The sequence below is a fragment of the Schistocerca gregaria genome, chromosome 2 (assembly GCF_023897955.1).
Source record: "Schistocerca gregaria isolate iqSchGreg1 chromosome 2, iqSchGreg1.2, whole genome shotgun sequence".
In the NCBI taxonomy this organism is placed as follows: Eukaryota; Metazoa; Arthropoda; class Insecta; order Orthoptera; family Acrididae; genus Schistocerca; species Schistocerca gregaria.
Genome location: NC_064921.1, coordinates 432136836 through 432153310, shown reverse-complemented (window position 1 = coordinate 432153310; position 16475 = coordinate 432136836). Strand labels below are relative to the sequence as shown.

Genomic DNA, 16475 nt, shown 5'->3' with positions numbered 1-16475 from the left:
AACATACATTCACAAATACATAAGTTAATTCATGTGGTCCTTAGTAGACCAAACCAATTTTTAAAAATCGCTTTTGAATAGTATAAGACAGTTTTGGGATTTTGTCAACATAAATTATCTCCTAAATTATCAATACATTTTTATGATTTTAATTATTTAAAAGTAATTGAAACATCATATTTTAGACGAAACAAGTTATCTCTGTTGAGAAATTTAAACTCATAGCAGTTATTTGGGGTAATGTGTGGGAGAAGATGCATGAATAATCGAAAAACATGAATAATCAAAATGTTTTCAAACATGTATTAAGAATGATGCCTGTAGAACAGGCAGCAGCAGCAGCAGCATCAGTGTCAGATGTCTGTATGTGCACAGGCGCTGCTTGACACAGTTGTCTTCTGTTACCTGTCTAGCGCAGTGTCCGCCGCTGCCCTTAGCAGCTAGCAGCCTGTGCTGCTAGTCCCCAAGTATATGATGTGTTTGCTCTCTCCCCTTTTATTTTTTATTTTTACTTTATTTATTTATTTATTATGCATAAATAATCTGCAAACCAAATCATCTGCACATGAATAATTGGAAGTACGCTTTAGTTTCATAATGCTTTTTAAGAAAAGTGTCAAAAAGCAGGTGAAGCAGTGCACTCATATTAGATTTGGTCTGATTAAGTTTGTGGACACTGTCCCCCATGAAACCTATTACATCAGTTGAAAAAGAGGTGATTTTGACTTACAATAAATATTAGTGATGTTGGAGAAACAGAAAATCTTTTTCAAAAACTTGAACCACATTATGAAACCCAGTAAAGTAAATATAAGTAAAAAGACTGATGTGGAAGGAGATGGATAATTTCAAACAATTTTATGTTGTAGCAAAAATTGTCCGTTATGTCACATCAAAACCAACTTTTACTGTGCAAAAACGATGCACAAGTGCTTCCATCTTAGGCAGTTGATTAGGTATAAATCAAGTGCTTGCAACAGTATTAGATGGACACCAAGAGTAGAAAATTCAACAGAGTTGTGTCACATTGTCTTCTAAATTTGACAGCAGCTCTCCTGTGTTCCTTACTGAACTAGCACCAGTGGAAAGAAGGATAGATGGTAATGGCTTAGCAAAAGTTTTTTCTTTCATATATGAATGCCCTGCTTTGCAGCCAAATGTAAACACTCTGTGAATTGTGATCAGATCATGCGTGTGTTAAGAGCATTACGAAAGGCAAGTGTTTGCCTCATATCTGAATCCAGCATACAGTTTTAATTCAGTAGGTAGAAAATTATTGCTTAGATGTGATTTTTTTCAGTTTTATGCAAGGAAATTCTCTCTCTCTCTTTTACATTTATGATGTCTGTATTTTTGTTTATTCCAAGAATTTTGTATATGCCAATGGACTATTGTGATGTTTCACTGAATAAAAAACAGTTATTGTAATTAGAACCAGAATTTGATAATCATCTGGGCCTACCAAATGTACCAAGTACAATATGAAACTGATCACATTCAAATGTGATATTACTTTGATTATCTCTTAGTGCTAAATCATGTGTCCCAGCTGCTCTGTCCTGGTAGATGGCAGTGCAGGGGCATGTTCCCTGTGGGTACCCAGGTTCCACTTCTAACTTTGTCTTGAAGTTCTAGTATATACAGAACATTATCACTCCTATTGTTGTGTATAAACTTGATGTGTATTATTATTATTTTATTAGTTTGGCCTACTGAGGACAACCTAAAATAACTTGTCTTATTTCTTTTCTCCTTTCTTTCTTTCCAACAGTTTCTCATTCTTTCCCTATGTTGGCTTCCTGGCTGATTAAAACTGTGTGCCAGTCTGAGACTCAAACTCTGGATCTTTGCCTTTCATGTTCAACTGCTCTACCAACTGATCTACAGCTTTACTTCCACCAGTACCTCATCTCCTACCTCTAGTAGTGCTAGTCCTGCATATTTTGCAGGAGAACTTCTGTGAAGTATTTCAGGTAGCAGGTGAGGTACTGACAGAAGTAAAGTTGTGAGGACAGTTTGTGAGCTGTTCTTGGGTAACTCAGTTGGTAGAGTCCATGTTCCAAGTTTGACCCACGGTCCGACATGCTGTTTTAATCTGCCAGGAAGTTTCACGTCAGTGCATAGTCTGCCGCAGAATGACGAATTCATTCTATTTCCAATGTTGTTCTCTTCTTTCCTCTGGTCATATTACATCTGTTGCTTCATTTCCTTTCTTCTGGAAGGCCTTGAAACTGTTTGCTTTTGCTCAGAACTTCACTCTTTCTCCTATTTCTTCCTTCATCATTTCCGTTTCCTTGGGCTTGTTGCAACTTCTTTGATCCATGTCATGAATAGTTTAGGGTTTCTATCAAAAAAGTTAGTAATTATTTTTGTTATTTTTTTCAGCTGGCCTGTTTAGGTGTCCATAGAATTAAAAGAATAAAACTCTTCTCTACCTCATTCTGTAACATTCGTTCTGTTTTTTGATAAACGTCTTTGTTACTTTTTAATTTCCATTTTCCATCATCTTATATTGGTCCCAAAATTTTCCTTGTTATTTTCATTTCTGTTCATCTGTTAAGAACACTTTCTCTCCAAGCTGAAATTTATGTCACATACTAAAGTGTATTGCCCTTGGTAATGTAATAAATTTAAGATTTTACATCAATGCAATCAAAAGATATGGCAGTTTACATCACATCTTTTGATACTTGCAAACTCACTCATGAAACCCTTTGGGGTACTTCCCATTGACCTAAATTGTGAAATTAGGTATGAAGCAAGGCCTCGCAATAGAAGTAAGGAAAAAATCTAGAAATAGGGGTAGGTTTCTGGAAAGCCACCCAGAACCTCGGGTCAGGGGAGACTTACCATAAGGGATGTGTAGGAAAGACTGATTGTTGGGGTCTGCATCAGATGAGATTCTGTCTTCCACCTTTTAGCTCTCAGGTTTTCAAATCTCATCCAATGCAGTCCCCAACAATCAGTCTTTCCTTCTCAGCCTGTACGGTAAGCCTCCCTTGACCTGTGTTTTTGGGTGACTTTCCCAAAATCTACCCCTTTCTCTACACCTCTCCAGACCCTTTTCCTCACCCGTCAACCCTCTTCAACCCTTCTGCTTGAAGAAGGAGCCATTGACTTGAATATATATCTACCCAACTTTTATAGACACACACACACACACACACACACACACACACACACACACACACACACTCACTGTGGAATTTTCCCAAACAATAATTCTGTACATCAATAGTGACTGTATACTGCCATGATACATTGTCACCACCAACGAGCAGCTTGTGTATTCAGTTTTTTATGTAGATTGTTAGGGTGCATTTCTCACTTCAGAGTCTCTTGAATATGTATCCCTAAATTTTTCTTTATCACTTGCAGTTGAGTCATTTTTCTCCTCATGATTAAAACAGGGTTTGCTGCAGGATGCAGGTTTTCGAGGTGTGTAAGTTTAATTCTGCTGTGGTGGTGTGTGTGTGCACTATTTATATTTTCTTCATTGGATTTGTATTTTGCTGTCTTTTGGCAGTGCACTCTGCTGTTAATGTATTTAGAATTTTTTTAAAACAAAGATTCCAAGACTTACCATGCGAGAAAGTGCCGGTAGACAGGCACAATAAAATATTGTGCCTGTCTACCGGCACTTTCCCACTTGGTAAGTCTTGGAATCTTTGTTTTTAATATATTTTTCCCATGTGTAAGTTTCTTTCTATTTTATTTTATTATATATATTTTATTATATTTATTTAGAATTTTTGTATGAAAGTATCTTTCTGTGTTAACTAAAGTTTTCCTTCAATGTTTTTGTAGTTGAGGAGTCATCTGAATTCCTGCAGCCTGTGGATTCAGCACCACCACCAGCTGTAGAGCGACAGGATCCTAGCCATCAGCTTGAGGCTATTAAAACAGTGCTGTTTCCTCCCAGCACTGCTGCTTACTTCACATACAATAGAGTAGCCTGGAGGCTTATAGTCAGGAAAGAGGTTAGTTCCTTTTTAAGAAAGTTATGTGTGGTCCATCTGGAGTCTTAAGGTTATAGAAGTACTGAAATAAAATTAGCAACACATACGAAACTCACATTTAATTTTGTGTGCTAGAAAAATTGGAAGAATGAGTTAAAAAGTACAGAAACTGCTGTGAAGTCTTACTCTGAAATGAGTATGCTGCTTAAAACTTCCCTTCATATTGAATTATCACTTATGTGTTTCACCATCTTGCAGTTTTGTATGTAATGGATGATAATACAATGAACAGATTCACATTTTGATAATGGTAAAAATGTCACAATTTGGAATAGATGGACAAAACACCTGTAATAATGAATAGCTTGGTAGTCTAGAACTAATCAGATAGCAATAAAGAAAAAAAGGATGCATTCTCTCAAGTGCTGTCTGTAAATATGAGGGCATGCTAAAACGTAAAGCCTCCAAAATTTTTATTCTGTGGTCAATATTGGTTGAGGTATTAAGTGTCGTGCATGTTACTCAGTCAACCATCCCAGTTCGCTGATGTAAGTTACAACCCTCCGCTGCTAGAGGGCTTCTAATTGCAGTGTGTAATGTAACTAAATTGGTGTGTTGCAAACAGTGTGCTGTAATTGAGTCTCTAACCACAGAGGAGTTCATCCACACATGAAGGACCCTCTGCTTCTGCATGTCAATGCCATACCACACATGAACACTGCAATGTCTTTAACAATTCGATGCCTTGGGTTCACTGTCATTGATCACTCTCCATACTTGGTAGCATCTGATTTTAATCTGTTACCAGAACTTAAAGCACACCTTCAGGGACCTCACTTTGATAGTAATGAAGCGGTGCAAGCAGAGGGGATGTTGTGACTTCAGCAGTTTGTGACTTTGGCAACAATGTTGAACATTCTTCACTGACGGTATCAACAAACTGGTCTCTCTTTGGGAGAAGTGTGTTCATCAAGCGGGTGACTATGTTAGGTAGAGAGGAACTTAATAGACGACTTAAGAAATAATTATGTAGACATGAAAAGTAAAGATGTAAAACGTTAATAAACCTTGTTTTATTTCGAGAGCTTTAAGAGTTTTCCCATGAAAAAAGTCAGAGGCATTACTTTTCAGCATGCCCATGTAATTACAATATGCCTTAAGAGGATTTAAAGAATAAAATTTAGTTATTATTATGTAAAAAGATCATGTATTCTCTTAGAACATTTGATTAGATATAAGTGAGGGCTTGAAGCTCCTGAACTTGCTGAGTAAAATAAATGTATATTTAGAAATCAAAGGTCAAAAATTAATTTGCATTAACAAAGTACCAATGTATGTATAAACTACCATTTGGAATACTTATCCAGTAAGTAAAATCTGTTGTGGCCTATCTTGCAGGTGTTCACACCTAGTGAAGTCCTCACCAGCCCATTGGCCTTGCATCTAGTCTTTTGCCAAGTTGTCCAAGACTGCCTTAGTACTGGTTGTCTTCGTATTTCAAGGGACCAGCGTACCAAAATGAGAAAGGTGAGATTTTTCGTGTACACTGAGTATGTATCACTAAAAGCAGGGAGCAACACATATAACAGACAAATTAATATCTAGTGTAGAATTTTAGCATTGATGTAAGTATGTGTGTGTGTGTGTGTGTGTGTGTGTGTGTGTGTGTGTGTGTGTGTGTGCGTGCGTGCGTGCGTGCGTGCGTGCGTGCATGCGCGTGTGTGAGTGAGTGGAGAAAGAGAGAGAGAAAGAGAGAGAGAGAGAGAGAGAGAGAGAGAGAGTGTGTGTGTGTGTGTGTGTGTGTGAGAGAGAGAGAGAGAGAGAGAGAGAGAGAGAGACAGAGACAGAGAGAACGCGTGCATTTTACTAATTGCAGTGGAAAATTGTAAGCTTCATACCTTTCAAACATATTCACCCCCATATATTTTAATAAAGATGCTAAAGACTCTAATGTCAAACACCTTAAATTCTGTCAACTTCAGCATAGATGAATGATAAGTCTTGTAGAATCACTGTAGGTATGATACAGCATACAAAATAAAGATGCTAAAGACTCTAATGTCAAACACCTTAAATTCTGTAAACTTCAGCATAGATGAATGATAAGTCTTGTAGAATCACTGTAGGTATGATACAGCATACAAAAGACATCTATAACTTGTTTCCCTGATTTTAGCTATACATCACGTACGTCTAGTAAGATACATTAAAACATTTGATCGGAAACAAAAATGAGAGTATAGAACTTGGTATGTTTCTAAGGTCTCCTCCAGTACAAACTAAGCGAATTTATAGTGTACTATTATGCTGGTTGTTAAAACGCAAACATTTTTTGTGTGTTTTTATTTCAACATTTCTGTCTTAGTGGCAGTGAATGGGAACACAAATATAAAATAATAGAAAACGGAATGTTGAGAAGAGTGTCTAGGTGTATGAGGGGAAGTATGAAGCAAAAAGTGATGTGTATGGAAAGTACAAAAGTATATAGCAGACAGGAGAAATTGCTGTGAGGGAAGTGATGAGATGTATGGTTAGTAAAATAATATAGCATAGGAGGGGGAGGGGGGGATATTAACAAGTCAGATAGAAGGGATGCAATGACTGGCAGTTTGAGTTGGAGTGTGTATGCAATAGTGCCCATGAAAGATATGAATTAGGGCTTATATTAGGAGTGACTGACAGTGTAATTTAAAAGAATTTTTTACTTGAAAGCCTATGGAACTCTGTGGTTAATGTGTGTGGTGTAACACTTGCCCTGTACCCACTGTTTCTTGATAGCTGTTAAGCTGGAAGCTTCTCTTATCACCTACTCAAATTCAAGAAGAAAATGATAGCTGATATGATGACTTTTCTCTCCTGATGCCTCTCTGAATGTCACTCTCAAATTGAGGATTGGTTGTGATGAGAGAGAGAGAGGGCATCCTCAAACTGAGGACTTTGTGACATTCAGTACTATTTGCAGATTATTCATCCGAACTGACTGAAAATAGGAATACAGACATATTTTAAGTGCATGCTTTCTTGATGAAATCTTATCAGGTTAGCAACTATCATGGTGTCATATTGCTGTAAAGATTCAACGACTTTCCTAGTAATCATTTTCAAGCAAACTGTTGAGTCCATGTCCCGATTGTTCCTTTATAGTTGCTAAACCAAAGACTCCATTGTTGAGTGGCCAAAGGGGCAGCCAGTTACATGCCCTGAAAGAGTTGTCACGGCCAGTGGTGATGGGCCCCAGACAGAGTGGAGGGGGATCCAGGTGTAGAGCCCTGCTGTGTGTCTGTTCTGCTTGTTGCCTTTGCTGCTTTCACATCAGAGCATTACTTGTGTAGTTTTGCTAGCACCACATCCCAGTTAGAGCTCATTTGGAAACCACTGTCTCGGTTAACATCATGATCATTTAGCAAAATTAGGTAGATAGATTGCTACTCACCATAAAGATGACCCATTGAGTTGCAGACAGGCACAACGAAAAGACTGTTACACATTAATAGCTTTCAGCCAAAGCCTTCTTCAGCGAAGAAAGCACCCACACATTCACACAAGCAAGCACACCTTACACACACGTTATTGCCACCACCAGCAGCTCCGACCGTAACGCGACTGTCAAATGATAAACAATCTGAAGTGGGGTGGGGAAGGGGGACGTATAGTAGTGTATGGGTGGGTGAGAGAGAGAGAGAGCACTGTCTTGTGGGGCATCTAGGGACTAGAGACTGCAGGTGCAGTATCAGGAGGTGGGGTGTGGGGGGGAAAAACGGGGAGCAGAAGATGGGACAGCAGAGAGTGGAAAAGGATGGGAAAGTACATTGGTAGAGGGCACCACACTAAGGGGGTAAGAGACTGTGAAAAAGAAGAAGGCAATAGGACGAGGCGCAGAAACTGTTTGGTGGAGGGTTTGGGGTGAGTAGGTTCCTGTAGGTTGAGGTCAGGATAGTTTTGGGACCGGAGCACATGTTGTAAGGATAACTCCCATCTGCAAAGTTCTGAAAAGGTGGTGTTGGAGGGGAGGGTCCAGAGGGTCTGGGTTGTGAAGCAGTCATTGAAATCAATTATGTTATGTTCTGCTGCATGTTGAGCCACAGGTTATCTGCTTCGTTCTTCGCCACAGTTTGGCAGTGGATGTTCATCCTGGTGTAAAGCAGGTTGGAAGTTATACCAATATAAAATATTGTGCAGTGTTTGCAGCAGAGCAGGTATACAATGTGGTTGCTTTCACAGGTGGTCCAGACTTTGATGGAGTAAGATAACCTGTGAGAGGACCTGGAATAGGAAGTGCTAGGTGGGTGGATTGAGCAAGTCTTGCACCTGGGTCTTCCACAGGGACATGATGCCTGTAGCAAGGGTTTGGGATCGGGAGTGGCATAGGGATGGACTTGGATGGTGTGGAGGTTGAGTGGTCTATGGAACATCACTTTACTCTTAAAAGCATTTACTTTAGTTCAAAAAGGGGTCCACTACTCAGGAACAATCATCTTCAATAATTTGCCAGCAAACATAAAAAATTTAGTTACAAATAAAGATCAGTTTAAAAGGAGCCTGAAAGACTTACTAGTGGCCAACTCCTTCTACTCCATTTACGAGTTTTTTAATAGAAACAAATGATGTATTGTATATATTCATCCTATTAGTATTGTTATTTCAGCTTTAAAAAAATTTTAAAAAAAGAAAAGAAAACGTGACATGTTCCACATCCTCGAGTATCTCCTCAACACGGATCTACGGAATGAAAAAATAATCTAATCTAATCTAAAGGAGGGGTGGGAAAGATCTTGGGGTAGTATGTCCCTCAAAGCTCTGAAGAAGGATGTGGTTCAGTTGTTGCAGTCTGGAGTGGTATTGGGTGCTGAAGGGACACTCTTTTGTAGTTGGTTCTTGAGACTCACCAGGATTCAGGGATGTGTGAGGAAATGGCACAGGAAATCTATTTGCTGACTAGTTCTGGGGGATAGTGCCTATCTGTGAAGGTCTTGGTGAGACCTTCGGCATACTGGGAAAGGGGGCTCTTGTCACTACAGATATGCCATCCCCAGATGGCAAGGCTGTATTGGAGATGATTTTTTAGTGGAAGGGATGGCAGCTATAAAAGGCAGGTACATTTGGTGGTTGGTGGGTTTAATATGGACAGAGATGTGGATGGAGCCATCAGAGAGGATGTAGTCAATGTGTAGGAAGGTGACATGCTGGGCTGGAGATGTTGGTCAATGAGGGCTGAAATCCTTTAAGTGGAGGCTCAATAACCAGCTACAATAGAGTATCTTGGATTGTTGCATTTGTGAATTTTGGAGAGCATGTAGAAGGTGTGTGCACGGATTGTCATAGAAGTGTGGAATGAAATAGATTCAGTGGAAAGGTCATGGAAAGGGCCTAAGACCTTAAGCAGGGATTGGAGGTTATGTTGGACATCTAGGATGGGATCATTCTGGCCTTCTGCCAGGAAGTCACTGTGACTCATTGCAGTGGTGGAGCCTGTAGGGATTGGTGGCAAACAAGTGTTCCAATTGCAGGGTTCTGGAGAAGCAGAGTAGGTCCTTGACACGCCCAACATGGTTAAATTTGCATTTAGGGCTAAAAGTGAGTCTTCTGGATACGACTGAAACTAATGTGGGGCTGAGGATTTTGGTGGAAAGTGTTCAGGGATTGTTTAGGTTCTGCAGTTGGAATGTTAGTAGGGAGTTTTGTGAGATGTGTCAGTTTGAAAGGTCCATTAGGCAGGGTCTTGGTGCTATGATGATGAATGGCCACTGCCAAACAGTGACCGAGAGCAAAGTATACCACCCTGTGGCTCAGCATTCACCTAAACACAACATGCTTGATTTCAGTAGCTGTTTCACTACCCAAGCCATCTGGATCCTCCCCTCCACCACCAGCTTTTCTGAACTGGATCTGGGAGTTACTCCTACAGCTCATTCTCCGTTCCAAAATTATCCTGGTCTCAACCTACAGTAACCTACTATCCCCACACTATCCACCCTATAGTTCCCACTCCCTTGTCCTATTACCTCCTCCCTTTTCACATTCTCACCCCCTTTGAATGCTGTACAGTGCCATTGCACCCATCTGTCATTTCCCCTCCCCTGCTCCTCTCCTCCTCCTCCCTCCGTTTTTTCCCCCACATCCCACCTGCTGATACTGCACCTGACAGTCTCTAATCTCTGCACACAATTCTAGACAGTGCTCTTGTCTTCTCCCCCCCCCCCCCCTCCTTCACCCGCCCCCTCCCGTGCTGTCCATCACCATTTCCCACCCCACTCCAGATTTCTATTCAGTGACAACCACATTCTAGTAGAAGCTGCCGGTGGTAGTAGTCGTGTGTATATGTAGTGTGCTTGCTTTTGTGAACATGCCTGTTTTCTTTGCTGCAGAAGGCTTTGGCCAAAAATTGTTAATGCGTAACAGTCTTTTCTTTATGCCTGCTTGCAACTTGATGGGTCATTTTTTTCATTGCGTAGCAATCTATATTTTACTATAGTTGATATTGCAACCTGGCATTTCCATTGTGTAAAGATCATTGTTTACTCATATATCCACTGTCCTTTGGATGATCAAACCCCATTATGTGTTGGCATTACACAATACCTTTGTCTGTTTTATAAAAGACATATGCACTTCATTCATTTTATGCTCTGCCACTGCAGACTTGTCAGTTTATCCTAAGCAAATGCTCCTCACGTGTTCTGATAGCACTGTAAGATTTATCGCTGTGTATAATTGGTGTGCTGCATATCATACTCCCAACTAACACTGTAGATGCTAGGCGCCCATAGCAGAAGTTGGTCTTTTACTGAGCCAAACATGTTATTGATTTTGACCATTCCACTCAGTGGACATAATCAAGAATATGCTTGGGTTACCCAAAGACCCACTAGGGCTACAGGCATCTGGCATCTACAGTATCAGTTATGAGTCTGGCATGTAGTACATTGACCAGTTGTGGCAATGCATCTCCCAGCACTGTTCAAAATATGTGGGGCATTCGCCTTGGTCAATCTGAGAAGTTTGCAGTGGCAGAGCACTGTTGTGTTTTTGAACAGGCAAAGGTGCTGTGGCTTGCCAATGGGCTCTAGGATTCAGTTATCAAAGAAGCTGCAGAAATAAGAGTAAATTACAATCTTCTCAGCGAGGAGAACGATTTCCAACTGAGCTCTATATGGCATGAGGTGTTAGCAAAAATACAACGGAAGGCAGTGGGGGTAACGGGCAGGCAGCACCAAGATTTGGTAGCTAGAAGCCCTTCCACCCTGTCTGGGGGCCTCCCACCACCAGTCATGACATCTCAACCAGAGGAGTGTGCTCTCCAGCAGCTATAAAGGAACATACTGAACATGAACCCAAGAAGGTGACAAGTAGGAAACTTGTTGAAATGTGAAAATATCACAGGTGTCCTAGAAAATCTGGATACCTGGTGCCATTTAAATGGGTTAACATTAAATGTTTTGAAAAGCCAACTGATGCTATTTAAAACTGATCAAGTAAAAACAAGTGTGTTCACATAATCCACAAAAATTAGGAGCTAAAGGAAGCAGACTGTGTAAAATTATTGGGAAAGCCTCATGATGAATACCTGTCATGGATATCAGAAATTGCACTCCTGGCAAATAAATTAAACACGCTGACATTCTCTATGACAGTCTATGGTAAGATGACCAACATACAGACAAAAAACCATATTTACTTTGAATTCATAGTGAGATATGGCATTATATTTTGAGAAGGCACAGGAAACATGAAGAGAATATTTACCTTGCAAAAGTAATTATCAAGAATATGTGTGTGTCTTGCTCCCCACTATTAAGAGATCTGACACTATTAAGTATTCCATGGCTGTATACATATGAACAAATACTTTTTATTCACAACAATCCTGATCTATTTTTAGTAAATAATTTCCAGCATCTGTACAGTATTAGGAGTAAAGAAAACTCCAGGCTTCCTACCCACCGCCTGGAGTTCTTTGCCAAAACTCCACAGTGCATGGGATGGAAGATTTGTAACTAATTAAAAGACAAAATTATAAATAAGATCTAGAGTAGTTTGCTGAAGAGAATATTTGTACATCATACTAATCCAAAAGTGTTATTATGCAGCAAAGGAATTCTTGAATGATGATATTGTTATTTGGGTAGTATGCAGGAAAAGGCACTGAAATATGTCAGCCTACAATACTTTTAATGATGATTCAATTCTCAAGTATTTTTGTAAAATTAAATGTGGTGTGTACCCTAGAGTTTAGTATGTATAATGTGAACAAGCCTCCTGTACAGTATATCACTGACTTCACTTGTATGTTATGAAACATTAAACCTCTGATTCTGGCAGTGATAAGCAAGATCTATCAGTTAAACCTGTGACAAATACCTTAAAAAGTTATTTTTGAAAAAAATTGTATTTTGTACAAAATTTTGTTATGGGTCATTAACTTATTTTTACAGTTGCTGGACAACTACGGTGTTACCCTTAGCAACATACACTCAGCTCAGCAAAAAGTTACCATTAAGAAGAATGTCGTTGACATTGCTAAAGACTGGCCTATTTATTTTGCAAGAATATTTCCCGTATCGGTATGTATGTTTTATTTTTGTGTGTCATTACCATATTCAATATGATAATAAGTTTATAAAATATATTCAAAATTTGCAACTACAGAATTTGACAAACCATTTTCCTCCATCTTAGTTCTGGCTTTTGGAATACATCTTCGTGCATTTTGCTGCAATAAATTTGCTGCTTACATTCGTTGGTGCTTAGTAAACAATACACTTCACATAAGGATAAGATTCTTTATTGGTCTGCACTAAAACAAGATAAATAACTATTTTCATGTAATATACTCTTATTGCCCTACTGGTTATTTTTTGTAATTTGCATCCGACAACTGCACACATTCTGATCTTCGCGTTGCTGCAGGTAACAATGTACTATCTGCTGGAGATGTGGTCTTTCCAGTGTTGGTCATTTGCCACATTCAGTGGATAGTTTGGTGTGACTTGGAAGCTGAAGTCACTCATCACATCCCAACAAGGAAAAGAAAAAAAAATTAACTTGAGCTATGATATATCTGCCAGCTTGCAATGGAACCACACTTCTCATCTGTAATCATTTTCTGCTGTGGCTGTTTATTGATGTTTTGTGTGGTATTGCGAAGTGGATGGTGGCCAGTCAGTTTGCAGGTGGTCAACCAAGCTCTGTATGATGGTGCAGTGCAGTTGGCTGCAGTGCGACGGATGTTCTGCATCAGGTGGTGGCCTGTATTTCAGTGACATATTCTGCACTTAGGCAGGTTTGCAGCAGTCAGTGGACACTACTGTGCCTACCCCTTTAATACGGAGAGTAAGAGTCGTATCATTTTGTCCTGTAACTATGTATTGGCCTTAAAGGGAAGTTCCAGTGATCTGAGTAATGGTCCACATCAGAGGAAAAAGTGCTTCATTCTTTCCGGGTCTTTGAAAACAAAAGTAACTTTTTTTTCCATGCCATGTATGATTGCAAGGCCTCCATTTGCCACTGGAGATCCATGGGAAAATCTTGAGTAGAGCACAGAAGGTCAGGTTGTTGTTTGGAAAACTCCCTTGGTAGATGCAAAGGCTTGCCATCCAATAGCTCTGCTGAGTAGGCATGTAGGTCTTCTTTTACTACATTGCACAATCCCAACAACACTACTGGTACATGAATCTGTTGTGTGGCACGATATAGCGGCCTTCAAGGAACAGTGTAGGCACCCACAATGCTGTTTGCAGCTGCATGATCTGCAGAAGTCCATAATTTCTGTACCCCGTACAGCCAGATCATTGGATGAAATATTTCAGCCTCCTACAGCCAACTCTGGATCAGAAGTCAGTCAGTTGGTGGGTTCAGCCAAAATGTAAATTCCAACTGTGTGTGAACACACACACATTCTTGGTAGTTTTTGTTTCCAGTGGGAATACCTTCAGCTACATGGTGTATGTTCCGGTCATTGTCACCCTTTAACAGCAGTTACATGCAACCAGGAGTGGTGCTACCAAGCCCAGGGGGACGTGTGAGAAGCATGCCTGTGGGGTGAGAAAACTCCCAAGCAGAGCTTGTACTGCCTTGTTACTTTGCACTTCTGGCAGGAAATGCAGGTTGCAGGCTTTCAAATAATAATGGAGAAATGAGGTGACGGGGTGTGGCCCTCAACTATGCACCCACAGACTCAGCGTTGCAGTATTAAAAAGTTTTGGCTGGTTTCGTTGTCTAGGGGCTGGTATACTTAGTTGCCACATTACAGACCAAATACTGCTTAGTCTGCAGTATACAATAAAAATACAGACATGAATCGAATGGTCAAAGGTTTCTACCATTCGGCAATTGTGAATTATGAAAGTAACATATAAAATTATAAATGAAAGATTGCAATTAAATAAAATCTGCAAGTGGTGTCTACACAGATTTAAATGATGAGTACAATAGTAGAAGTACTTTTGAGACTGCAGTCTATTTCTGCAAAACACTTAATGGTGTCGATAGTCCAGCAATTAAATACAATATAAGTTGAATAACAGGCAAGCAATAGATTCCTACAGCACGTAATTAGTTATGAACAACAACACAGCTCGAGGGATATTCACAGCTAAACGCACACTGCGTGTTCACTGTAGAAGCCATGGAAATCTCACAAGTGCACAAGTCAGCACTCCAAAGTAATTCTATCTGCCGCGACCCCAAGCAAATCACTCCACACTTTCCAAGTCTCACCCGTGACCGAGTGTCTGTCACACCGTCACATCCAGTACCCTCTCTGTGTCCTGTGCGACTCTCCAGAACTCTCGCCTGAACTTGCTTCCATCCAGTCTCCCCATTCACGGGCACTGTGATTGGCTAGAGCACTCACACCATGTCTTCAATCCAACACACCAACACAAACACAATGAAAAGCATATGAAATACTGGAGTTACATTTAAATTACTTGAAATTAAATAAATACTCATATGGCTGGACCATAAACACGCTCTAACACACATGATTAGATACATAAACAAATTAAATAAACATGTATCAAAGGAATAGAACAAAAGGTAGCCCAGTAGCCTAATGTCTCTGTGCTTTCTAAAACACAGTAAATATTTAACCAATTTCTTCATGAATAGTATATATCGAATATAAACAAAGACACAGATGAGTAAGTATATTTATAAGCATGCTGCTACCGTTTTTTCATGTAACTGTGAAGTACTTATGGCCTGACGTGATTGATAGTAATTGGCCACTTTGACCTCCACTAACTCATGTACTATTCAAGTTACATGCCTGTAATTCATACCAATTTAAGTTTAGACTAATAGCTTTCTAAAGACACATAGATCGAAGAAATCAGATGAACCATTTAGATTTTGGAAATTCGTTACTGTGTGTTACTTGTATAATTTACAGTCAGATACTAAACTTTAAACTAATAAAGATACTGAAAACCTCATTACACCATCAGAATCGCCTTGCAAATAATGGTAATGTACATGTTTCTTTTTGAGGTATCATGATTCATCTGGCTGCTATTAATTTCTATACGAATCTTTGGCACTCCTGGCATGTTCCCTTCATCAACACAGTATCACAATGGAATTCTCAGCCACGCAGCTGGACCATGCGCAGGGGCTACCCCTCTTGTCCAGCGAGCGTTCTCCATCACATGTTTGCTGTTGGGCCCAGGCTGGCTGAGCGGCCCGTGCGGCCACTGCTTCGTCTGAACTTAAAATATTTTCAGGGTGCGACTACTCACCCGTTACCTCACAAGGTCTGGAGCTCCTGTTAGGCAGCCCTCCTGTGTACTGGGCCACATAAAGTGCTCTGATGTAGCACCCTTATAGCATGGATTGGTAGATGGCTGAATCCATCTAGAGTGTCAACCACCCATTGTTGTAAATGGGTAGGCACATATGGCTTACTAACTCATCACAGTATACCAGCTTCTCAGTTGCTAGCCATGGTATGTGATGTAAGTGCTGGGGCACCTTTCCATTATTTTGTGCTTCTACCAGTTCAGCAAAATCTGCAGGTGCAGAAATAGTTTCCACTCTAGACAAAACATTAGCAGTGACTTTTATTGAATGCTCACATGTTGAGTGTTTGTTTTAAACTGTGAAATAAAGTTTAGCTGCTTGATCTGCAATGGCTCTTTGCTTTCCATATTTTGAGAGGTGGTAGTGTGGTCCCTAACAAGAAAAAAATGTCCCGTAAATAGGGGGATACCTTAAGAGTTGTGAGCACCTATCATCTACTTTGTTAATATGAAACACATCTCTTCTACAGAACAAGTGCTCATAGTTCTTAAATTGTGCACTTTAGAGACCTTATTTACTAGGCAAGTTTTTCATGTTTTCTTTTGTCTATAGTACCTTCTTCCAAAATATGGAAAGCAAAGAGCTTGCAGTAGAAGAGATTTGATTCACATTATTGAAGATGGAGAAGTGTTCATAGTGTTACGGTTGGCAGGAGAGCCAACCGTGTTTTTCTAAAGGAGGCCAAAATGCATGCGTCTCAGCTCATGCAGGCTGGCC

The 16475-nt window shown here is 40.0% G+C and overlaps 1 protein-coding gene across 8 annotated transcripts in view; it reads left to right on the top strand.

Moving 5' to 3' along the window:
- The window catches only part of LOC126324633 (unconventional myosin-XV), a 921967-nt gene that overhangs the window by 702932 nt on the left and 202560 nt on the right, over positions 1-16475 (top strand). For all 8 annotated transcript variants that reach the window (XM_049995079.1, XM_049995082.1, XM_049995077.1 and 5 more), the window contains 3 exons: positions 3808-3980; positions 5358-5486; positions 12392-12520. In XM_049995079.1, the coding sequence (XP_049851036.1) occupies positions 3808-3980; positions 5358-5486; positions 12392-12520 (431 nt within the window). The remainder of the gene's footprint in view (positions 1-3807; positions 3981-5357; positions 5487-12391; positions 12521-16475) is intronic.